This window comes from Prunus dulcis, chromosome 4 (genome assembly GCF_902201215.1).
Source record: "Prunus dulcis chromosome 4, ALMONDv2, whole genome shotgun sequence".
Lineage (NCBI taxonomy): Eukaryota > Viridiplantae > Streptophyta > Magnoliopsida > Rosales > Rosaceae > Prunus > Prunus dulcis.
Genome location: NC_047653.1, coordinates 8125259 through 8149924, shown reverse-complemented (window position 1 = coordinate 8149924; position 24666 = coordinate 8125259). Strand labels below are relative to the sequence as shown.

The 24666-nt window shown below is 36.1% G+C and overlaps 3 protein-coding genes across 6 annotated transcripts; 1 reads left to right on the top strand and 2 right to left on the bottom strand.

Annotated features, from left to right (window-relative positions):
- Positions 1-4026: 4026 nt before the first annotated feature.
- On the bottom strand, positions 4027-10264 carry LOC117626464 (uncharacterized protein At4g15545). The gene is made up of 10 exons (XM_034358174.1): positions 9770-10264; positions 8311-8379; positions 7201-7254; positions 6997-7060; positions 6749-6823; positions 5582-5839; positions 5205-5250; positions 5030-5108; positions 4791-4920; positions 4027-4372 (listed from the first exon to the last, which is right to left on the bottom strand). Exons 1-9 carry the CDS (start codon positions 10079-10081, stop codon positions 4828-4830), a joined length of 1050 nt encoding a protein of 349 aa, XP_034214065.1. The 5' UTR covers positions 10082-10264; the 3' UTR covers positions 4027-4372; positions 4791-4827.
- A 262-nt stretch (positions 10265-10526) lies between these two features.
- Positions 10527-17187, top strand: LOC117624007 (peptidyl-prolyl cis-trans isomerase CYP59-like). Of its 3 annotated transcripts, none has more exons than XM_034355109.1 (15): positions 10527-10757; positions 11186-11292; positions 11890-11994; positions 12388-12505; positions 12681-12731; positions 13461-13552; positions 13656-13755; positions 14218-14340; positions 14448-14525; positions 14608-14654; positions 14752-14807; positions 15104-15144; positions 15494-15599; positions 15879-16045; positions 16188-16296. In XM_034355109.1, exons 2-15 carry the CDS (start codon positions 11195-11197, stop codon positions 16191-16193), a joined length of 1188 nt encoding a protein of 395 aa, XP_034211000.1. In that variant the 5' UTR covers positions 10527-10757; positions 11186-11194; the 3' UTR covers positions 16194-16296. The 3 variants fall into 3 exon arrangements, with proteins under 3 accessions (XP_034211000.1, XP_034210998.1, XP_034210999.1); XM_034355107.1 differs by having other exon boundaries at positions 10528-10757; positions 15879-16053; positions 16188-17187; XM_034355108.1 differs by having other exon boundaries at positions 10529-10757; positions 15879-16014; positions 16188-17187.
- A 246-nt stretch (positions 17188-17433) lies between these two features.
- On the bottom strand, positions 17434-24089 carry LOC117624008 (cyclin-T1-3-like). Of its 2 annotated transcripts, XM_034355110.1 has the most exons (7): positions 23907-24089; positions 23084-23403; positions 22787-22868; positions 20346-20480; positions 19556-19731; positions 19320-19471; positions 17434-18996 (listed from the first exon to the last, which is right to left on the bottom strand). In XM_034355110.1, exons 2-7 carry the CDS (start codon positions 23308-23310, stop codon positions 17933-17935), a joined length of 1836 nt encoding a protein of 611 aa, XP_034211001.1. In that variant the 5' UTR covers positions 23311-23403; positions 23907-24089; the 3' UTR covers positions 17434-17932. The 2 variants fall into 2 exon arrangements, with proteins under 2 accessions (XP_034211001.1, XP_034211002.1); XM_034355111.1 differs by lacking the exon at positions 20346-20480.
- Positions 24090-24666: the final 577 nt, after the last annotated feature.

Below are 24666 nucleotides of genomic sequence, written 5' to 3'. Positions count from 1 at the left end.
ACACCTGAAAAGGAGAAAAATAGAGGGCCTCATGTGAATACTATTCTTATACTGTTTAAAGCTGCCTGTACACCCACAAGTACTAGCCTACTATATAGGCCAAGAATCTAACACATGGGCTTGTATTATATGATTTTGCTTCAACAAATCAAGTACAACATATATGCCTCAAACTTTGGTAAAAAACATTGGTCTAATCAAATACAGAGTCGGTTAAATGTCAAATATACTGGCTCTAGTTTTCTTTTTCTTTTTTCCAAAGTTAGAAAGGGGGAGGCGGTTTTCTCTCACACATATACAATCAAGGTATTATGGGAGTTCGAACTTGAGACAATTGATCTGCAAGTCAAGAGCATTTTACACTAGGTTAGATTCCATGGTCAAATGCCTCTCTAGCTAGGTAGTACGAATATATGTTTGTGTTGATATGTGTAGTGCGCAAGGACAAATGCCCCTCGTAGTTAGGAAGCAGCTTAGTTTTAATATGCATGGGCATGGAACATGTTCTGCTCATCACATTTATGGGAAGGTTCTTATAGTTTTTCTATTTCTTGTTTTGGGTAAACAATTCTTTAGCATTTGCATGTGAATACGTACGCGACTAGGTTTTCTAGAATTTATCCCCTGTAAAATGGCAGAAATTTATTGCTCCTTATGTAAACGATGAGAAAGGAATATATATACATATATATATGTATATATCAATCTCCTATCCTAAGTACTGGGGAATTTATAAAGATGGCTGGCCCCATTTTGGCTGTGCAACAACGCCAAGGTCCACATTGGATTGGAGGAATTATTGGTTTAAGGTTTTAAAAATGAAAAGTGCAGCCAATCCTACCAATGCTAATACAAATTATGTGTTCCAGAAGTGTCTTAGTTTTTGGTAGAGAATAGAGATTGCATGATATTTACGATCTCATCATTTTCAGCCACAAATGCTCGTCACCCACCTTCTCTTGTCTTCTCTGTGTTCAAAGTAGATGAGTTTTAATTGGATTGATTCTTTTGATTTTTTGATTGGATTGATTCTTATGATTTTTTGATTGGATTGAATTGGTTTTTTAATTGTAAAAGCGAAAATTTTATATAGACTTAACAATGTTAATTTAGCCGTTCACTTGTCATATCTTAAATCGTTAGATTATTGAAACAATCGAGATGTAATAAAATGCATGATTGTTAAATACAGAGGCACAGGATCCCAAAGTGGATTAGTTTTGATTGGATTGATTCTTATGATTTTTGATTGGATTGGATTAGTTTTTTAATTGTAAAAGCCAAAATAGAAATAATATATCAAAATTAATCCTTCGAACCCAACAAATCTAAACCATACACCATGTAGTTTCTTCTGAATTGATTAACTTACCAGCTCACGAGTACCATATTCAAATTATTTATGATACGTTAATTTATTCCTATGTTGTTGGAACTGGGAAGCTAAGCTATAAACTAATAAGAAAGAAAGAAAAAAGATTTACAGAAAGGAATCGAAATTCCAAAAAGTTTCAAATGACACACGCCATGTATAACTTTTTTTGGTTGGGCAAAGCCATGAATAACTTAATAGGAACGTAACTACCTTTTCAGATTCACCCCCACAATATAATTTTATGATGTAGTCATAAATCAGCCAAAACCAACTTGAAGTAATTGATAAAAACACTACCCAAAAAAAAATAGCAGTTCGGATCAAAAAAGTGATTTGCGTTGTATTAATTACGCATTATATATAGTGATAATACGCATTATATATAGTGATTTTACAGCATCCATGCATGTATTACACGACTTTGAAACATTTGGCAAGGGGTGATGGTGGTGAAATTTAGCAACGAAGAATGTCATGCGAGCAGAAATGAAGCACTTTTGTTATCTCTTCTGTTTTATTCTTCTGAGAGTTTCTGTTTTTTTTTTTAAAAAAAGGAGGGTATCTGGTTCAAAATGATTTCTTAAGGTGGTTTTGCACAATCTTTTGTTATCTTTGAAAGATTCCTGGCTTTACTTTCTTTCATACCAACACCAGTATCAATTAAAATATTTTGATCCTTCAAAAGGACTCGCAAGTTGGGGACCTGTTTTATCTTGAAACTAAGGTAAGGGAGCATTTTTGGGTACACTTCATGTGTGCAAAATTTATCTCTAGCAGAGGCTATTTGCCACAAAAAGTAAAAATTGAGATAGATTTGAAGATTTTGTAGGCTAGTACATAGCATCAGGTCCTCTGGTAAACCTGCCCATCCCATCAACCAGCCAGCCATCTATAGCCTCTCCCCTAAACCCCACTTGCATGTGAAAAACTGTTCTTCACTTCTGTTCTTTTCACCTTGTCAAAGAGAGAATGAAATCCAATACAGTATTGTCTAAAATCTCACAGATATATATGATCTTAAACCAACCCCTTATTTTTCTATGGTAATGGTACATATCCAAATTTGTATGTTTTTTTTTTCTTTTGATAATATACGTGGATTCGATATGTGCTAGTCCACGAACCTAAGACCTGTTGGATCCGACTGTTTTATTTATTTATTATTGTTTGTGTAGCACAACTCTTACAAATTAAAGAGAAAGCTATAACTTAAAAGCTATCTTATCTTCAGTTTTCAAAAAGCTATCTTATAAGTTGGGCCAACGAGGCATCTAAAGATCATTAACTTTATGATCCATCTTAGTAAAATCGAAAGAAGATTAATTAGCAATCATGTACCACTTCTATCAAAAGAAGAAGGGATTATTAAGATATTAACAATGATTAGCAATCATGCAGAAGATATTTGAGTTACCAAAAAAAAGAAGAAGAAAAAAGAACAAGAACTGAAAAGATGAGATTTAATTGGCCAATTGGACCCTGGTCGTCCAACATGACATGTTCATGTTGGAACAACGTGCATGTTGCTTGGAAAAATGAATCTAGGCAGATTTTTGGAGCATAAGATCACCACAGCATTTTTTTGTGTTTCCCATCATTTACCATTCAAGATTTATTCTTGGTTCCATTATGTTTCTATTTGCCAAGTCCAGATCCACCTGCACAGATTTGTCCAGACTTTACCAAACAGGCCAATCCTCTTCCAGGCTAAGCATGGCCTCTCCTTCGTACAAATGCCACCACATTTTCTTCTTCTTCATATTCTTTTGAAAGATATGTTTCAAACCAGAAGATATGAAAAGAGAGGAGGCTTGGTTTGCAGTCAATCAATAGGAATACACATGTACTTTGGTCAAATTTGAAATCTTCTTTGTTTTTTGGTCGGGAAGAAAATTTGAAATCAATTCAATGACAAGATATTGTTGAAGCCAACAGGTAGAGCAAGTAGGCTTGATTTTCATCTCCCATGTAATTTCTGATATTTTGTTTCAAATCCAAAAATACTTCTGAATGCAGATGGGAAAAAGATATCTCGTAAATCCCGGATCATAAGATTAACTCGAGCAAGACAAAAATTAACATTCACTTATCATAATGCTTGTAAAATATGAATTTGAGAGAACCATTCAAATCTGATTGCAAATAACACAATATGCACGGCAGACAAAAAATATGTGAGTGTAAGTAAGATGCTATGTTCTTGAGAAATCAGATATAATCCAAAGGTCACTACAGCTGTTCAAAGAGACAGAAAAACATAGAAGATTCTTTCCTGGTTTCTGTACACATTGATTAGGGACCATATGTTCTACACTGATCATCATTCCAGTCGATAGTTGCGAACTATTCAATATATATACATATATATTGAACAAAACAAAGACTCAACTTGCACAGTAGATGAAATATTTATTTTGTTTATCATAGTAGATGAACTAATTAATATATTAAAAAAAACCCACAGAAACTACATAGATATTGCAATTTTTTTTTTAAAAATCTAATCTTGTCTATAGGTGGTCTAAAACTAAATAGGGAGTTTCACTATTATCATGTGTGATAACATGTAAATATGCTCCTCAGCATTGTTGAGTGCTACCGGATGTTCGCAAAGTTAGCAGTTAATCCACATGCATACATTTATGTGTGTGTAAGAGAGAGAAAGAGGGAGAGATGCATTGAGGAGAAGTCCCAAGGTTCATTTGACAAAAGCAGAAAGGTAAGGTCAATTTAGTTCCATCTTAAACAATCAAGCAGGTAGACTGAAAAATAAAGCAATTATTTACACAGCATACCTGCATTCTATGACATTGTGAAACCTACAAAACCCTACTCTAGTTTGCTGAAACTCAACTTGATGTTGATTACATCTCAAAAATGATATGCCACGAAGAACGAGCCATGGCCCTTCCATCCAAAGGACCAAAGCAGCTGAGAACAAGCTCAATCCACAGCCTAACACACAGAAAGAGGATCTGCGAACAACTTTTGCACAACCTGTCAAAAAGAACTTGACTGTTCAGTACTATTGACAGGGATGATGAACTCAACATTCGGGGTAATTCAGAAGGATAAACATAGGTGAAATGTTTTTAAAATTATGAAAACTCCAAAAGGCATAACACCCATCCGATGCAGTCAATTATGGATTTCACAAATTATAAAAATCAAAGAGAATTGTTTTTTGCTATTATCCCATATAAAAAGGCCTCCTGACCATCCTTGCACCTTCAATTTCCAGTTTCTCAGGTCAATTCAAGGCATGAGGGGTATGCTATTCTCACATGACTCATAACAATAATGTAAATTTTGGGCAAAGATGGCTGGCATGGGACAACACATATATGAAAGCAGAGAGAGAGAGAGAGAGAGAGAGAGAGAGAGAGAGAGAGAGAGAGAGAGAGGTTGGACATACCGATTATTATAAGTACCCAGCAACTAAGCTTTGAATTCTAGTGTATGTTGCGGTTAAGCAATCCTTGGAATGATAAATAAAGATCTTTGTTATCAGTCCCAAATATCTCTTCCGCTTTCCTTAGAGTTTCCTGGAAAACAATATATACAAACCATTCACTAATTTGGTAATCAATGGGTCTGGTACATGTTTAGTTGCATCAAATAATCATTCAATCAAACAATTTGCTAGTGTTTTACCTCTCGGGTTTGCTTATGAGCATTTAGTTCCTTGATGTTAGCCAGAAATGCACTGAACTGCTCATATGACAGGCGACTCCTAAATTGCAGCAAATTCAAATCAGTCCATGAAGGGCCTCATTACTATTGCAACAAATCAATCAAAATGTATTGGAATTGCAATAATTACACCAACCTGGCTTGACGAAAGAACTCCTTTCCATCAATTCGAGGAGTGCGCCCTACCAAATTTGCAATGCACAAGATGAAAAGTTTTAAAAGGTAACTCAAAATAGGAGAAGAAAGTGTTTGTATAGGGTCATCAATTACAACTAACTTGTTGTATCGAAAGACTAAATAGTAGAAGAGAGTGTTCATATAGTGTCATCAACTACAACTCATTGTTGTAATGAAAACACATAAAAATTTTACGTTGAAGTGGGGGGAGGACGATGGGCAGGGTTGGTTTTTGATAGATAATGATTTGGGGCAAAGGGAAAAAAAGGCCACAGAGAACCGGCAGTTCCTATTTAGGTTTGGAAGAAAAATAGTGAAATTAACAGAATTCCAAACCTGGAAGTGGACGTCCGCGAGGTGGAGAGTTTGCTGCTGATGACTGCTGGCTTGATGAGTACCATGAAGACAGTGACGTCCGTCCTTCATAGTGGGGTTTTGTGGGAGATGTGGCACCAGAGGATTGCAGAGGAGATGAAATAGCAGAATACCCTCTAGGTGACCCACTTGTGGAAATAATCTTTGGAGTTCCAGTTGGAGTAAGATGCGGTGTGATATATGGAGTCACAGAAAATCTTTGCCCGGAAGTCTTCAAGGCTGTGAACCAATAATTAGGTTTCTAGTCATAAAATAAAAACCCCCTTACTCTGAACTAACTTGGTTTCATGATTTTCAGTAAACGAACGATATTTAAATCTGCAACTTCATAGTAACAAATTGACATAATTCAATTATGAGAAACAAAAAAAAGAGTATAAAAGTAGAAATAGCGGGAATCAATCAAGTGATTAGCAAATTTATTAACTAATGGACAAGCACCCACTCAGAGAAACCAGAAGGTTCAATATCGCAACAAGCACCAAAGTGACTAAATTATGAATCAGTACCCCCTAAACAAACTCAAGAGGTTCAATATCACAAAATCCTTCATTACCATTTCATAAATCACCAACAGAGAGAGAGACAGAGAGAGAGACAGAGAGAGGGAGTATTTTGTCTTGTTATTACTTTTAATTCAAGATTTGAACTAAACCATTACGGAAGTTAATTACTTGGATATCAACACAATAACCATATTAACCACACAAGTCAGGGATATCACCTGAAAGGTAAATCAATTTCACTTCTTTTGTAGAGGAAGATGTGAAGTTATTGAAATCCCTCGAAAATATTTGGTGCCGTAGAATTATTTATCTCAGAGACACTACCTAACTTTTTGATGTTTCAATGCACTATGCTATTTTCTTATTTCTCACCTTTAAATGAAAAGGTGTTATTAGTGTTCAGTAGAGAAGCTCTGTTAGAGGTGTCTGTACAATCATTATATGAAGGAGCATATGATGAAAGGATACTGATTAGGAACATATGGTGAGTTTATTATTCGATGACAAATATGTTCTCCTCTAATGTATGACAAAATATGCTTCTAAATGTTTGTTTCTTATTCTACAAGGTATTATACAGGCAGGATAGAGATCCATGAACAGTAGGGTCCAGTTTAAATACCTTCATCAGTTGTGTTCCCCTTATCTGTGGAACCACTTGAGGAATATTGTAGTGTGTAGCCATTTGTCTCCTCATCTGTAGCAGACAGAAATAATGCACATTGACCACCAAATCAAAGGAAATAATAAAAAGCAAAGTTTGAACCCCTGACCATTGCCACAAAAAAAAAAAAAAAAAAGAGTTGCTAAACATCATTAATTTATTACAGAAAGACTACAGAATACTTGATAAAATCAAAGAAACAGTACCCTTATCAGGATATGCCTTTGGAACTGATTGGTCACATGTGCCAATATCAACAGTTTCAGTTGGCTATAAAAGGGAAAATATAGTTAATTAGTTTTGTCATAGAAAAATTATCCAAGAACAAACTTCCATGAGAGGAAGAACAATAACAAACTTAGATTTTCAAAGATATTAAAAACCATAATTAGTAAAGTTGAAGTCCTCACGGATGCATTATCATCATTTAGAGACTGCATTAGTTGTCTCTTAAATGTCTCCAACTGTCAACAGGAAAAAAAACTGTCATTCCTTAGGTCAACATGCTACACGAATGAAAAGAAGTTGAAGAGATAAGTTTGCAACATCCTTAGTATAGATACAAATTGCAACCATACAAAAACAACAAAAATAAACAAAACGAGGAAAATAAACAAGGAAATAATCATGAGTTTGCTGGGTTAGAGTTTTATCCATATGGATCTAGAAGAGTTGAATAGTCATAAGAATAATAACATGAAACGTTGACGTCTATACAGTTGTAAACATAATATAAATTTGGTCAGTTTCAGCTACTCAATAGTATGCCAAACAGTTTATCTCCACATTATTCTAGCTTTTCTTTTCATTTTAGAGGCCTGCAAGCTCATGTTTGTGAGGCAAGGTGGAGTATGAACCCATAAAAGAAAGCATATATAAGCATTGCCACATAACACGAAGAATCCAATCTTTATTGATATGAATTCCTATAACAGTTTAATTAATATAATAATTTGAAAACACAGAATTAGGATTAAATCAAACATAGTTATGCAGGAGACAAGATTATTTATTACTACACTTCTGGGCCACATAGGCCTTGTACCATGTAATTGGCATAATCTACTGAAGTTAATGAAGAACTACAATAGTTAATATTGCATCTCTAAACAAGTTATTGATAGGATACGAAGGGAAACTTTGAAATGTCACATTGCACAAGTTCAAACAGAACAAATTCATCTGAAGAGAACAAAAAAATGGATTAGCACATATATTCACCATTAAGGAACACTGAGTGATTAGTGCCTTCCCCATTAATTCTGGAAAAAATGTCATGTCATTTTCATTTCTACACATAGAATGTACTACAAATTCTAGAATATATCATCCATGAAACTACATTTACAAAGGGAAAATAATAATACAACTAAAAACCAAAAGGCATCCCCAATTTCCTCTTGCAACGTGTAAAAACTTTTGTGTTTCAATCTCCAAACAAGAATTGTGCATAAATTGTTTGAACAGTTTGAAAAACGAAGAAAAAAATTCTTCCACTTAAAGCAAATAACAAATCACACCTTTGCCAAGTCACGGTTGAGCTTTTTTGCAGTCACTGCCAGTGAATCTCGTTCTTTGGAAAGCTTCACCTTCATGAACAACAAGAATGTAACATAGGCATAATTAATGCAGGTTTGTTTTCACAAGAAACTCAAAAGGTGATGCACCATCCATTGATGAGGGCATGAAGTTAAGAAGAAAAGACAATAGTTGAATCTTGAGTACTATTATTCTTTTTGCATAAAGACTCCAGAAAGTAAATGACAAAAGGAAGATGCCTCCACCTAGTTGAACAGTGTTACAACTAGTTGATGTAACCATGTGCAATATGTTAGTAAATCTTTATTTTTTATAAACAAAATTGAAAGAAACATACGTGCATGTTTATTAGAAAAGAAATAAATTATCAAATTTCAGTCGCTCAGCCTAATTCAACTATCTCTAATACCCACAACAACAAAAAAACAAAAAATAAAGAAGACCGATATGACAATTCTGTTCAACTTTAAAATAAAAATTTGCTTTCATCACTCCTGCAGGTCTTTTTTTTTTTTTTTTTTTCATAAGAACTCCTGGTCAGGTTGTACAGAAGGAAAAATTAATCAAATGGTAGTAGAAGAGGAGTAAAACGCAATGTTATTATCCATTGCTTACATTAAAAGCTACCTTTTTTTTTAATATAAGAACAAAGAAATTAGTTCCTTTCTACTTCATAGAACCTACCAAATTTATCTGAAGATCAAACTTTATTGAAAAGTGCCTTCCTTTTATTTTCTCTATTATGATACAAAAGTGAAAAAGAATAAATTTTGTTTATATAGTAATGAACTAAGAAGAAGTAGTATCGTCAAACTTAAGAATTTAGTGGTTGCACTCTTTCTGTGCTACATTCATCAAGCATCACCCCAGCTTCTCAATTTTCTAATTGAAAAGCATTTCAATCTTCAAACATTTATGGTTCTCCCTCAACTGACTCTTGATTCCTGACTCCAGACTATAATTAAAAGATTTCACTCTTATATGATCTACAATCACAATTCCGTATCCTAACCCAACTGCTCAATCCCATTGAACCTAAGTCCCTCATATCCCACTCAATTAAACGAAAACAATTAATAAAAACAACAACCATAACAGTATCAGCGGAAAACACTCAATCTCCCCCCAGAACTCTCTCCTTTTCTTTCATTCCTATCAATTTTCTCAGCAACCAAACAGCTAAAAATAAGGACCATATATGAAATTCAGAATAAGGTATGACATTTCTTGGATGCTAATTTGAAAGGGGAAAAAGACAACTATAGTGAAACCCCCAAAAATCCCCTAAAAAATGACTAATTTCCCTCCCTTCTCTTCCCTTTCCATAATCTTCGTAGCAACCAAACAGCGCATATAAAAAAACAAGAAAGAATACAAATTTGATACAACTCCCAAAATTTCAAAATGAAAAAGTACGGGATGGGGGTTCTTAAGCCTTACATTCTCATCCAGGGCAATTCTCAAGCGGGAGTCAGCCTCGTGGTTTGCATGTTGGAGGCGCGAGAGCCTTTCCTCAAGCTCAAATACAAGCCTATCTTTGTCCTGGAGTTTCTGCCTCATTTTCCCCATCTCCGACTCGAGCTTGGAAACTCTGGAGGCTATGGCCATGGACGTGATCTTTCTCGCCAGATCCAGCTGATCGTATGGATCGGTCGGTATTACCGATAAGATCTCCTCCGGTAGCTGAAAGTCGAGCCCGCCGCCATCACCACCACCACCAGCACCTCCTGCGCCTTCACTGCCCTGCGACATAGCTGATTGCTCCTCCTTCTCCGAGTCTCTCTGTGGTGGTGGTTGTGTTGTTGGTTGTTGATTTGTTGATTGATTCTCTGTTCACACTTTGGGCACAACGATGAAGTTGAATAGGATTTTCTCTATTTTTTAATTAATTTCAATTTTTCATTTGAATGAATTTCCCACTATCTGTCCTTTCCCTAAAAAGAAAATTTATTTTCATTTTTTTATTTTTTGTTTTAATGTTTGGTTCCTTTTTGTTTTTGAGGTTGCTGTCTAAGTTCGAAATGTGCGGGGGGTTTCCCTCCAAAATCCAAACAAACTTTGGGTATGAAACATTTGAGGCCCAATAAATATTGGGCCTCGTTCAAAATTGGGAGACAAAGATTTGTTCTTTTCTAGGCCCAGAGTAAAACAATCTTTTGGCTTATGCCCAGACCACCAAGAAGACACACACACACTCTCTCTCTCTCTCTCTCTCTCTCCCCCTTCTTTCCCTCTGCTTCCAATTGCTCTGAACGTAACTCGAAGATTTGAGTGAGTTCTCAAATCGCTACTTTTAATCGTAATTTTCCTTCGAAATTTTGTTCCCTGGTGCTGTCTGTTTAGGGTTTGGAGTTTAGGGTTTGCTGTTACATCGCAGAAGGCTTGCAATAATAGCCCTTCAATCAGCTTCAACAAGGAAAAACAACAGGTTTGTCGAAACCCAGCTGTGGTTTTTAGATTTAAAGTACCTTTTTTATTTTGAAGTTGGGGAGGAGGGGAGAGATTTAAGCTTTCTTTTTTCTTATTTTGTAATGCAATATTGGGTTGTTAAAGTTTCAATCTTATGTTAAGATAATGCATTTTGCGGGTTTAGTTCTGATATCTTAGTGCTCAAGCTCTGTTGAAAATAAAATAAATTAAAATATGAATAAATTTCTTTTCTTTTGCGTTTTCTAATCTTTGAAAACGTATTTTGTCAGATTAGATTGGGCCCAATTGAATTTGTGAGTTATACATATGTATATGTGGTATAATTTTCATAAGTTGGTTTCAGTTTAAATTGAATACTTATAGAAAAAATATATAATTTTCTTCTGGGTGATTAGTTAATGAATTTAATACTTGCGTTTGATACAGAGAGAGACTATGTCAGTGCTTATAGTGACAAGCTTAGGGGAGATAGTTGTGGATTTGCACACAGACAAGTGCCCTCTGACTTGTAAAAACTTCTTAAAGCTCTGCAAGTAAGTTTATCTTCACTACCCTCTAACTAAGACTATTCAGTTTACTTCTGTTTTATGTTGTGTTAATATATGTAGATTGAGGAGAGGTCTTTTTTTCAGTTAAGAAANCTTAACAAACAAATAAATATCTAAGCCTCGAGCTTCTTTTTCATTTTGTTAAATTCGCTTCTTTTTCATTTTGTTAAATTCATGTATTTTCTCAGCAGCCAAATTTTTTTTTGGTTACTTCAGCTATGGATTAAATATATGAACTTTGAGAACATAAAACTGGGTTCATGTGGATTTCCATTATTCAATGAGTCTTGCGATTGTATTTAAACTTTGATTAAGTACTAGTTTCTATTTTCAATTGCTTACAGGCTTGTTAGGGATTATAGAGTTTCTTACTTGCCCCAGAAATTTTGGCATGTTATTGTCATGGCTGATTGGAATATAATATTAAGAATCAGACTAATGTTTATGGTTGGAATTTATCTCTCTCCTTGAATGCTTACTTTTTTGAGTTTGTTGAGTTTAATTATGAATTGTATTATCTTTCTCAATTTTGGTATATCATCTTTTTTTTTTCTCTGTTCTTTAATCTTTATAATGATTCAGGATAAAGTATTATAATGGGTGTCTTTTTCACACGGTTCAGAAGGATTTTACTGCACAGACTGGTGACCCAACTGGAACAGGCTCCGGTGGTGATTCAATCTACAAGTAAGGAGTCTGCCTGAGCTATTCAGTGCTATGGCTATTTCGCAGAGAATATTTTAGTTGTGCCAAAATATTGAAATATGTTTTTCTTCCTACACTTCTTGCTTCTTTTTTCTTTCTTGCCTTCCTCACATCAACAACTATTACTGCATGAATGGCTATTTTCACATTCCCACTTTATCCATTTGCACTCTTCCCTCATTGCGTTGGTAATTAAGTCAACGAAAGGTGAATCAAAGCATACAAAAAAGGAGATGAGTGAAAACAAACAAAATGGGAGTGTGAAAATCACTAAGTTGCATGTGTTTATAGTTATCAATTGCTGTACTTAATGATAAGTGACTACAGTTTTTAAATTACTCCATATACTCACCTTGGACCACGTTCTACTTTCAGATTTTTATATGGTGATCAGGCTCGCTTTTTCAATGATGAGATTCATCATGATTTAAAGCATTCTAAGACAGGAACTGTTTCCATGGCTAGTGCTGGAGAGAATCTCAATGCTTCTCAGGTATAAGATTATTGCTTCTTCTTTTTCTGGTATAAGCTAGTTTTTCCTGCATCAATAATTTTGGGAATAAGATTTTGTTTAGTTGATTTGTGTATCAAACTTATGCTTTTTTACTGTTGAACTTTTCACTTTTCAATTACATTACGGTGATGTGTTAATTTGTTTTTTTTTCCAGTTCTACTTAACATTGCGTGATGATCTAGACTATCTCGATGGGAAGCACACAGTAAGTCTCCAGTCCCATCTACTAATATTTACTATTTATATGTATTGAATTGTTCTCTCTTTCTCAACTTTGTCAAATATAAGAAACTTTATTAAATTTAAATTCCTTGCAAGGTGGATGGATGCTCAGGTCAATGAGACTTCAATCTTGATAGGGGCAGACACGTGACAACTAAATATTGTGATATTGCATGTACGATAGTTTCTTTGGTCTCGACGTCTTTAAAAATATAATGAATAAAAATGGGCAATATTTCTTTGTTGCTACATCTGCTAGAAAATGCTGGATAGTGGGAGAGGGAATGTCAATCTGCTGATGCACTGACTTAATGTGGAAAATCAGATATTGTTATCACCTTCCTATGCATCAATGCTTAGGGCTTGTGTTTCATATTGTGAACATAGGATTGTTCCTGTAGAATAGCGTTCTCTTCTGTTTGATGGGGTTGCATGATTATCCTTCCTTGTGTGTGTTTATGTAGAGTGTGTTACATATATTTATGCTAACAGATAGTCTCTTCCAATAACTCTGCAAAATCTGCAAGCAGATGGCATATGCATGTCCAGTGATTATTCAGTTGGTCTACCCCTAATTAACCCAAGAGGAAATGTATGATTTAGAAGTAGTCTTGTCGGTCGGTAGTTCTGAAATAGAAGCTTTGCCATGTTTGTGCTCCTGCAATTTGCCATTGGTTTTCTTTGATAACTTAAGTGATGTATGTCAATGCAGGTTTTTGGGGAGATAGCAGAGGGGTTTGAGACATTGACAAGGATCAATGAGGCTTATGTGGATGAGAAAAACAAACCCTATAAAAATATCCGGTCAGTTCCTGTTTTTCCTTGAATATATTCTTCAATTATATGTTTGTTTCAAGCTAGATTGGCTTCATTATGGCTTACACTCATATTTTATTTGTGTTAGCAGAATCAAGCATACTTACATTTTGGACGATCCTTTTGATGATCCTTCGCAATTAGCTGAGTTAATTCCTGATGCCTCCCCAGAAGGAAAACCAAAGGATGAGGTAGTGGCTAATTGCAACTTTTTTCAACATTTATCGTGCAGTGTGAAACCCCAAAATGAGGATAAAAATGAAACATGAACTGCTCATATAACACTTGAAATCGTAGGTTCCCCAAATAGCATGGTTGCCGATCTTTAGTATGAACACTCTTCGTATTTTGGCTAGTACTGTTAAAGTTTATGTTTGACCACTATGTCCAAAAGCTTTGTGAAGCAATAGTTATTTTATACTCTACCCTTACGTCTGGGTCTCTATCATTAGGTAGCCCAACTTTTGAAAATTAAACTTTTATTGGAAAGTTGCAATTGTAGGGATCCGAACTCAGAATCTTATGCTTTGATACAATGATAAAGTTTGTTAGTCTACCACCCTTCTCAAAAGCTTAAGCCGTTTGGATGAGGGCTAACAATTTATATATGTTCTCAGATCTTCAAACTTCTTACTTATCTCTATTCTGACTAGGTTGAGGATAATGTGCGGCTTGAAGATGACTGGGTTCCTTTGGATGAACAATTAGGTCCACAAGAACTTGAAGAGCGCCTTCGTGCCAAAGACGCACATTCCAGTGCAGTTGTACTTGAGAGTGTAAGCACGTCAACCATAATTCCATTATTCTAGTTGCAGCGTGTGATGTTGTGTATTCACAGCTTAATCCTTTTTTTCCCATTTTTATTGCCACATCTGTTTAACAGATTGGGGATATTCCTGATGTTGAGATAAAGCCTCCTGACAACGTGCTTTTTGTTTGTAAATTGAATCCAGTCACAGAAGTAAGTTGTTTTTCTTTTTTCCATTTCCTTTAATAGTTTTAACTTGTGGTGTGGTGCACATAATTGTCTGCTTTTGGTGCAGGATGAGGACTTGCACACAATCTTTTCGCGTTTTGGAACTGTGCAAGCGTAAGTATTGATCTTGTTCTTTAATTATTAGTAGTGTGTGCAGTGGGTGGATTAGGGATTGTAATGATGCATATTGATGATATTTTACCGATGACAGGGCTGATATAATACGCGATTTCAAGACTGGAGACAGCTTATGCTATGCATTCATCGGTGAGTATTTTATTTGATTACTTATTTTTCTGTTTTATAGTAGGAAATTGACTATCTCTTATCTGCTGTGCCTGGTAAGCTATGGTTTTAGCACCTTTGTTTGATGAGTTCCTTCAATATTCCTATCCTTTTAAGTTTTGTGCCCAAGTTTATCGGTCAACCTTAAGTACTATCAAGTTCTTTGTCCTTCTGCTTACTTGTTTCCTGTTATTTTCCTTTTAATTTTTTTAAAGTAGTATTTGATTTTCTGATTGTGTACTCAAATCACTGACATATTTGATATTTTGTAATGCCAGAATTTGAGACCAGAGAGGCATGTGAACAAGCATATTTTAAGGTATGTTAAAAGAAATCAACCTATTGTAGAGGATAGGAAAAAAAAAAAAAAAAACTTTGTTGTATTCATGCAAACAAAACGGTTGACATTTTCATATTTAGGCTATAGATTTGTTATCCTTGCCTGGCATGCTTTGTTTCCACATGTATTTTTTAAAAGCATGCTCAGATAGTCCTTTCAAGTTTCAGCAATAGGGTTGTAAAAATACTTGCTGCAGAACTTGTGTAAACCTTGCTGAAGGCTTCCCATTTGTAGGCAGTCTTTTAAAATAAGGAGTGGGATCCTTTGACTCTATTTTATATATGAGCCCATTTTGCTCTCCTTGCCTTACTGAATTTATTTTTGGTAGATGGATAATGCTTTAATCGATGACCGGAGAATACATGTGGATTTTAGTCAGAGTGTTGCAAAGCTGTGGTCCCAGTACAGGCGCAAAGATCAACAAATGGGCAAAGGTATAGACTTCAAAGGATGCAGGAAACAAACATACATCATTGCTTAATCACCTGCTACCGCTCAAAGGAATGTTTTGTTTGGAGAAAATTAAATAAGTAAATGCCTGAATGTTGTTTTTTACTGGAAGGAATTTGCTATATGTGCGTTGCTATGGCATATGCTAAAGGCAATCTGACGTACTTTTGCATCAAGAATGTGTCCTGTATTCGAAATTGTTTTGGATCCTTCTGTAGTTAGACTACCTAGGGTTAATATTTTTCTATTTTCTGTGGCTGTAGGCAAAGGTTGCTTCAAATGTGGTGCGCTTGATCACATTGCCAAGGATTGCACTGGTGATTCTGCCAACAGACAGCAACCTCAAAAGTACATATTAAAGGATGACAATGCACAGCGTGGTGGAGGCAACAACTCTAGGTTGGCAGTCTTGCATGCTGTCTCTGTCTCTCTCTGTCTGTCTGTCTGTCTGTCTCTCTCTCTCTCTCTCTCTCTCTCTCTCTCTCTCTCTCTCTCTCTCTTTTATATATATATATATATATATATATATATATAATGTAATTGTATTTCTGATATTAAAATGGTTGTTGTAGTTATGAGATGGTATTTGATGGAGACACTCCGGAAAGTCCAAGACAAGAACAGAGAAATCAAGGTCGCAATCCAAATTACCGCGAAGTCGAGAAACAAATGATAAATAGGCGGAGTTCCAAAGACCCAAGGCATAGGGATCAAGAACATAAAGACTCAACTGATAGGGAGAGGCACAGTGACAGAAGTAGGTATAGAGAGGATTCAAGTCGAGACAGTAAAGAAAATCGATCAGGTGGAAGTAGAAGCGGTCAAGATTATCTTGAAGAGCAAAGGGATAGAGAACGGCATAAGGACAGAGAAAGAGGCACAGATGATAGGAGAGATCAGCGTGAAAGCAGAAAGAGATATGCTGATGATGGTACCTATGCAGAGTGGAGGGGTGATGGAGATTACAGAAAGAGGAGTGCAGATGGTGATAGAGATGCATATAAGGAGAGGCAAAGAAACGTAGATAATAAGAATCAGCGGGAGAGTAGAAAGAGATATGCAGATGATTATGCAGAGAGGAGGGGTGATGAAAATTACATAAAAAGGAGTGCAGATAATGATAGACTTGCAGAAAGGGGTAGTGACCGAGAGTACCGAAAAAGAAGTGTGGCTGATGATAGCCTTTCAGAAAAGAGGGACAGTGGAGAGTATAAAAAGAGAAGTGCAGAGAGGAGGGATGATATAGAGTATAGAAAGAGATATGCGGATGATGACAGACGCAACAAGAGAGATGAACCAGTGCACAAGAGAAGAAGTGCAGATGTTGATGCCTATAAAGGTAAAAGGGAAGATAGAGAACATGGAAGGTAATGATGAGACCTTCATCCCGAGAAATGGCACTGAGCAGAGAAAAAAGACTTGAACTTACTTTTCGTGATATATAATTTTGACCTCAGAATATTGAATCAGACCGTTTTTGGTTTTTGTAGCAATACACTTCTGTACCAAAGGAATTAAATTAACTTTTGTCAGTTTATGCATGCAAACTCGTGAGACAATCACGTTTTGTTACCTATTCACTCATATTATTAATTTGTTAAAAACAAGTCATTTAAATGGAGCACCAAAAAGATCGCCTATAGAAACATATTTACGAGATTGAAGACTATTAATGATGATACTTCACAGTTTTGTAAGAAGACAACGTGGCAAGTAAATACTGCTTTATAGAAGGAATTTTAGGCAATTTCTAGAAGTTTGGAGGAAATGATTCATACGTACATGTGTGGTATATTTATTGTGAAGTTTACAGTAATATAATCCAATACAAGATCCAACATTTCGCATTAGTTTGAACAAAGGAAGGGGAAGACAGGCACGAGAAACGAAAGGAAGAAAAACAAGAATCCATTTCAACCATATACGACTGAGATGGATATACTAAACTGAATTGATTAGACAATATCGAAGGGTTTCTTCCCTATTTTTACTACTATGATTCTACAATCAAATTATCATCATCTAAACTAAAATACATCGTACACGGTTACATCCAAAACATCTTTAGAAAGACATGAGATTCAAAAAGAACCTTTATGTATAGTCCACTTAGGACTTTGATATGCCTCTTAGAGATTTCTGAAGGGCAGAGGATGTAGTATACATGGAAGCTGGTCAAAATCATCAAGCTGAAGGAGCCTTAGAGCACATAAATATTTTCCCAGAAGCTGGGAGAAGACAGGATAGTGTGCCCATGATCATCACCAAAGAAATCACAACAGAAACCGAGGATTGTTTGTGGCAAGCAGTACACTCATCACACATGATTTTCCGGTGCATGCCTTTTGCTATCCCTTTCTGTATGGCCAGAGCGGCCCACCCTGTTGTGATCTTCTGTATAATCACCATGATTATGGTGATGGGGCCCAGGCACATAATCATGTCGCTGCTTCCTTTCCATAGGAACTGCTACTGGGCTTCCTGCCTTTCTCTTACGACTGCTTGATTTTGGTGACTGAAATTCTTGTCCGGCATCAAGTGCTGATACCTCACCTTCTTCTATATTGTTTAAATGTGGTCCGCCATCTCCAACACCGTCCGGATGTTTTCCCTGATGCAGGCCCTCATGTTCTTGCCTATTTGAGGGCTTTGACCAGCTTTGCCTCCTGTCCCGCTTGTTCTTCTCACTCCCCGTAGCCAGTTCAATACCATCTTCGAGTTCCCTCTCAATCAAATCATCCTCATCCAGCACATCTGTCTTCCGAGTCACATCGGCCACGGATTTCCTTCGTTTCTCCAGTGCTGCCCTTACCTTGTCCTTGTCAATTTTTTTTATAGCTTCCTGTGGTGATCGGCCATGTGCACTTTGTCGATTCTCCAAACTTCGGCCAAATTGTTTATCCTTCGGTTCCCATCCTTCCCTTGTTTCACCTTTCCCAACATTGCTCTCTCTTTCTTGCTCTTCACTATGTCCCTCTGACACAAACCTTGATATATTTTGAGATTCCCCCACCTTGTCTAGGTGCAGTGAAACTGCTTCGGGGGGTTGACTATCTTTGAATTCAACATCCATACTCTGATCCAAAGCACCTTTCATTTCAGCACTTCTGTAGTCATTACTTTGACTGTGGGTAGTTCTAGCAGGTCCACCATTCTCAACATAAGACTGCTCAGACCCTTGCCTAGATGCTGGCTTTGAGGTTCCAGGTCTTGTACCTCCAGCCTGCGAATGACTGTTGCCTGTTGCATGTTCTTCATTGCTAGTTGTAGCTTTTGCAGAAGGCTGATGATTAGCACCACTCACTGAACTTCCTTCAACTTCATTAGCGGACGGTGGTAACCGATTTTGTTCATATAGTTCCAACATTTGATTGCTCACTTCTGCAGCAAATAATGGTCAATTGAAACTGATACCCAACATATTTAATAAGATTCTTAACTAAATACATTAGACATGATCACAGGATTGTACGAACGGAGGAGGAAGGGAGAAACAGAGGGAGAGATTTCATTCCTCTCCAAAACATTTTATCCCCGCAATTGATTGGTTTCACACTGACTAACAAAAAGAATAAGAGAGCCGAAAATATGGGAAGAGTGAAGAGTGATGAAGTAAGTTCATCAGATGAAGAATAAGAGGCTGGGAAAGGACACTAATGATTGCTCTGTAGCATCACTTATTGAAATAAAGCAAGGACACCCACCCTCCAATTGGCGTGGGGTGACATCAAACTCTTGCCACCAGACCTTCTCGCCATCTGATGGAAGCTTTACTTTGAGGAACTTAGCAGCAAGAAAAATGGCACCAGCCGCAATGTGGTGGGGCTTAAATTGCAAGCAAAGTGATGTCCGAAGTCTGCATGCCACATTCCAAGTTCAAGAAGAAACTGAAGAAAGGCCAAGAAGAACAAGCAAGATATATGAACTAAGAGAACCATACCCGTCATTAACAAAATTCCATGCAACTTGAGCAAGGGCATTTTGAGCTACTTTAAATTTCTTTATTGCCTCAACCAGCGGTTTATATGGATGGTTTACATTAAGATCAAAGGCAAGAGTTGCGAGAACAACCCTCTCTCCAAGTAAAATCAACTCTTTCTGCTGTTCATATACCTCCTGCATGATTGTTCCAAATGTATGAGAATAGATAAATAATTGCATTATAAAGTAAACAATAAATTAAAATCAAATTTGGATAGTAGTTCTGGGATAAAAGAAACATTAGAATGAAAAAGGGAAAAAGCAACAGGTGAGAGAGAGAGAGAGAGAGAGAGAGAGAGAGAACAATTAATCAAAGCCAGTTGGATTTATGTCTAGGAGATTTAGCAACTGGTTACACCTCTTGACATGTACAATTGCAGCATGGATATGCAGTCTTTGTGCTCAACCTATATGGGGAAGTTGGCATTTCTAAATAGTAAAACCAGGGTAACGATAGAAGAATAATAGTACACACATCAGGATTATCTTTACAGAAATTAGGAAGAACTAAATAAGTAGCATGACTAACATCAATAAATGTGTTGATAGATAAGTACAGGAATGCCAAGTGCAAGCACTTAATGATAATTTTTTTTAGTAAGAAACCATACTTTTATTAAAATCACCAGAACGTACAGATCGGCAAACAAGAAATCCAGCAAAAAAACAACAACCAGAATCTTAAAACTAAAACACCTCTCTACCACATTTCACCAGAATGCACTATATAGTGATAAGTTGATAACTACCTTTTGCTTGATTCTATGAACTGCTGCAGGATCCTTTTTATTAATAATTTCATACGAGACAAGAATGACATCTTTCAGCGGCCTGGGAGTTTCTTCAACCTTCCCAGCAAGAAACATACACACTGTTGCAATGGTCTGCAGAACAGTTTAATAGAATTTAGTCAATAAAATAAAACATCTTCCCTTTTTCTTTGATACGAATCATTTTCCCAATTAATTTCACCTTAATCTTTTGTGGGATAGGAAACTTAACAAGTCTACAAATGAAAGTTCAACAATACAAAAACAGTGAAGCAGCAACACACTGAGGGTTCACCCTACATTACAATTGTAGAAAAGCAATATAACCTTTAAAAAGAACTAACAAATACATCTAACAACCAGGCCCGACCATAACACACAGAAACCCAAACACACAGTTGTCTCCAAAGAAAGAACAAACTTTAAACTCATCTACAACTGAAGCCCATAATGACGGGCAACCCTATCACATAAGAATCCACTGCCTACGGACCCTTACCCACAAACATCTTGCTACTCATTTCCATCCAAACAGAAAATTGCCAACACATTACAATTCCACTAAAACTTTGGTCTTTTTCCAAGCACAAGCAGGGGGACCACCCAGCTCAAACTCGCTAACAGGAATAGCTTGTACCCCTGACCTCAAGGCAATAGGGCAACGAGGAAAAATCTGATCAGTGATTTTGGATGCCTTATGCACATGGTACACACCAGTGAGGAGATAAATAGGAGTAGGCTATTTCCTTCCAACAACATCACAAGTATTTACTCTCCCATGAGCAATAATAGAATCATAAAATCGTACCTAAAAAGGTGCTCTAGCCTTTCAAATCATTAAGGATGGGTTGAAAAATAGGAAGAGAAGGGTTATCAATTAAGGGGGCATAGCAAGACTTGCACGAATAACTAACCAAGGATTCACAAGGACATGACCTATCTAAATCACAATAAATGTAAAGTGAAATTTTAATCAAATAAGGGAAGAAAATAATTAATATCATTCAGGTTTCTATGGATATTAAGATTCCAAAATATTAGAAAGTAGAGAAGACCGACTAGCTACCTATGGAATACATTATGCGATGAGGAAAGCCTAGAAAGGGAGAAAAGATAAGACACAAATATTGTACCTCAGATGCTTCATATTCATTGGATTAAAGATTATCAAGGTTTCGACTTAAATCTTTCATATGTTCCTTCTTCTTAGATAGATACTTAAATGAAAATAACCCTAAACATAAAAAGATTGCATCTCATATGCGGGTGTAGCAATTCAATTATCACTGTTAACTATCATACAAAGTCAAGAGGAATTGTATATTAGGTTACACCAATAGAAAATGTAAACTCGATCACTCCATCATGTGGAATTGCAACCACAAACAGACAGTATGAGTTTTCTTTCCAGAATGCAAGTGTTGGTATATTTCTAAAATAGATCTCCAGAATCGAACTATGTAAATAATTTGTACCAGCATATTTCAGGGACATGATGCATGTCCCAGTTAATCAGAATTAAGATTAAGGCTTAGTTGAACAGATTCTATGTTTAATCTATGGTAACTTTAATGACATCATGGAAAACAGTTATAGTTATAGCCATTGAATGAGGTTGGTTGATCCACTCAAAGCTATAATATATGCCACACAATGAAGATCAAAGGTCTAATAGAAAGCATGAGCCTAGTAAAGAAATCGCATGGCAATGAAATTCCTTATATCAATTAATACTAATTGTCTTGCATGGCATTTGCAATACAAGTACAATAGAGATTAGAAAACTCTAATGCTTATTCTAGTAATATGCATGAAAGTCACGACAAAAGAGGTTGACATCAATCAGTTGTAAAAACCTTTGTGCACCCCACATAAAGAATCCTGCAACCATGAAAGGCATAATACTCCAAGCACACTGAGGTTTTCATTCATCTGAATCACACTCACAAATGACTACCAGTAAGAGGGAAGGTGGGGTAAAGCATCAATTGAAAAAGAAAGAACATGCATGGGGCTAAACATCTTACTTCTTCACTGGATACCACAAACACTTGTAATAACTACAATCAGCCATTTATGCCTTCACAATATATGTACATATAGATAGCTTCAACAGGACGCCACATGATATGACTTGTGAGAGGCAGTTCAAACAGCAAAATATAGCCCTTTTGAATGGCCTCTCACATCCCAAAAAATGAGATCCTGCTGAAGGAAGAGTCCTGTGTGTAACAAACAGGCACACACGAATGCAGACATATATGCATTTATATATGTGTGTGAAATAGAGACTAAAAACATGCAATAGAAACAGCGAACAAAATGCGCTAACTAGAAATTTTTAAGCAAACTCAAATATATATCAAATAAAACTAGAAAACCAGAGGGGATGGTGGCTATTCCAGGTTGTTAATACTCACCCTTCTATCATTCTTTGCATGGGATTGGCAAAGGAAGAATCGATGACAGAAGATTATGGCTGTTGCAATCGTTACCTGGGGTCTGCATAATAAAATGTTCAGGATCAACATAATGCTGAATATTTGATCATAAATTATTTGATTTGGTAGAATTTGAGTCACAAAACAAGATAATGGTTTCAAATCCACTATGCCGTAGGAGAATGAGAATAAATGACAACCAAACAACAGTAAAACTACTTGTTAGAAAATAAAGAGTGAAGGAAAAGGAAATAATGGATAAGGCTTAAAACTCACACTTTAAGTCTCATCCCCAAGTCTTGTAGAAAAGTACAGTATGACTTGCGTAGATATGCCTCTTTCTTTAAGTCAATTCCATCTATTTTAGATGGAGAATTTTCTTCAATTTCCTTTCTGGAAAAGTACCAACAGGCTCCTTCGTCTAGCTTATCCTGAGTGTGTTTATAGGAACCAGTATCACTTATACCATAGTTAGAGGAATCGCCAGACAAAAAGGAAGCCATATGTATCTCTGTTCAGCACTTAATATAACTCTGACATAGACAGTTCATCAATATGGAAACTGTGAAGACTAATCACCAAATTCCAGCAGCTTCCTGCACATGGATTATCAAGTCAGAAACAGTGGGCCGTATGAGCATCACAAAAAACTTTATAAAAAATAACATTGCAAAAAATAATGAGACACATTGGTTTAGAAAACCGTGAACTTCAGCACCCACCAAGTGATTTTTTCAAAAGTTCGGTTCTTTGGTCCTTTGAATCTTTTCTGGGGCTTCCTCTACTAAGAAATATGATGTATTGTTCCTTATATGGCTGAAAATCACTTGGGTATTATCTTAAAACTCAATTTCTCCCAATGCGCCAGGGGAAAATAAGACACACATACACACACGTTCCGCGAAATTATAGCAAGCAATTACTTTGCTGTCGAAGCAGAAAAGACCCAGTATTGAGTATGTGCAAGCTAAAAGATAACCTAAATTTGATACAAATAGCTTAGATAGGGATCGAAGACTACGATGCCTTCAACACAATTGAATACGGAAAAAGAAAAAATACGAAAACCAGAAAGCAAAGTTAAACAAGTGATTGTTACCTCGAATTGATGAAGGCGAGAGTCCCAGGGCAGGAAAGTGTCGACTTTTCCGAATTTGAACTTAGGGTTTTATACTGTGAAGCGAGCAAGAGGGAGAGACAATAGAGAATAGAGATCGATGGCTTTCCTGTTTTGTGAATTTTGTATTTTGGTTTCTTTTATTTATTTCTCCTTTTGCTTTTGGGTTTTGTGTAGGGGTGGGCACTCAAACCGGCAAACTGGAAATCCGAGCCGAACCACACCGAACCAAATCGAAAAAAAACCGAGTTGATCAAAAAGTCAAAAACCGGTCAAAAATCGAACCGGACCGGTTTGGACCGGTTTCGGATCCGGGTCCATGTCTTCAAAAACCGAACCGGGCCGAACCGAACCGGTGAAACTAAAAAAATATATCATTTCAATATATATTTATATTTAATGCTATATTTTTAATTTCACTAAAAAAAACTTAATATTTATCCAAGTTCAATGTCAAAATATCTCTATTTTCTCACTTTAATATTTATTTTTTATATGAAATTGAATAATTTGTTAATTTTCAAGTAAAAAAATAATATTTCAGTTGAGAATTGTATTACAAAAAAATTTAAAAAAATAATTTTTATAATCCGGTTCAAAACCGAATCCGAACCGAAACCGGATCGAAATCGGTTCAAACCGAACCGGACAGTTTTTGAATTTTTTTAATTAAAACCGAACCGAACCAAACCGCATGAATAGTAACAGATCGGTTCTAATTTGAGGCAAAAACCGATCCAAA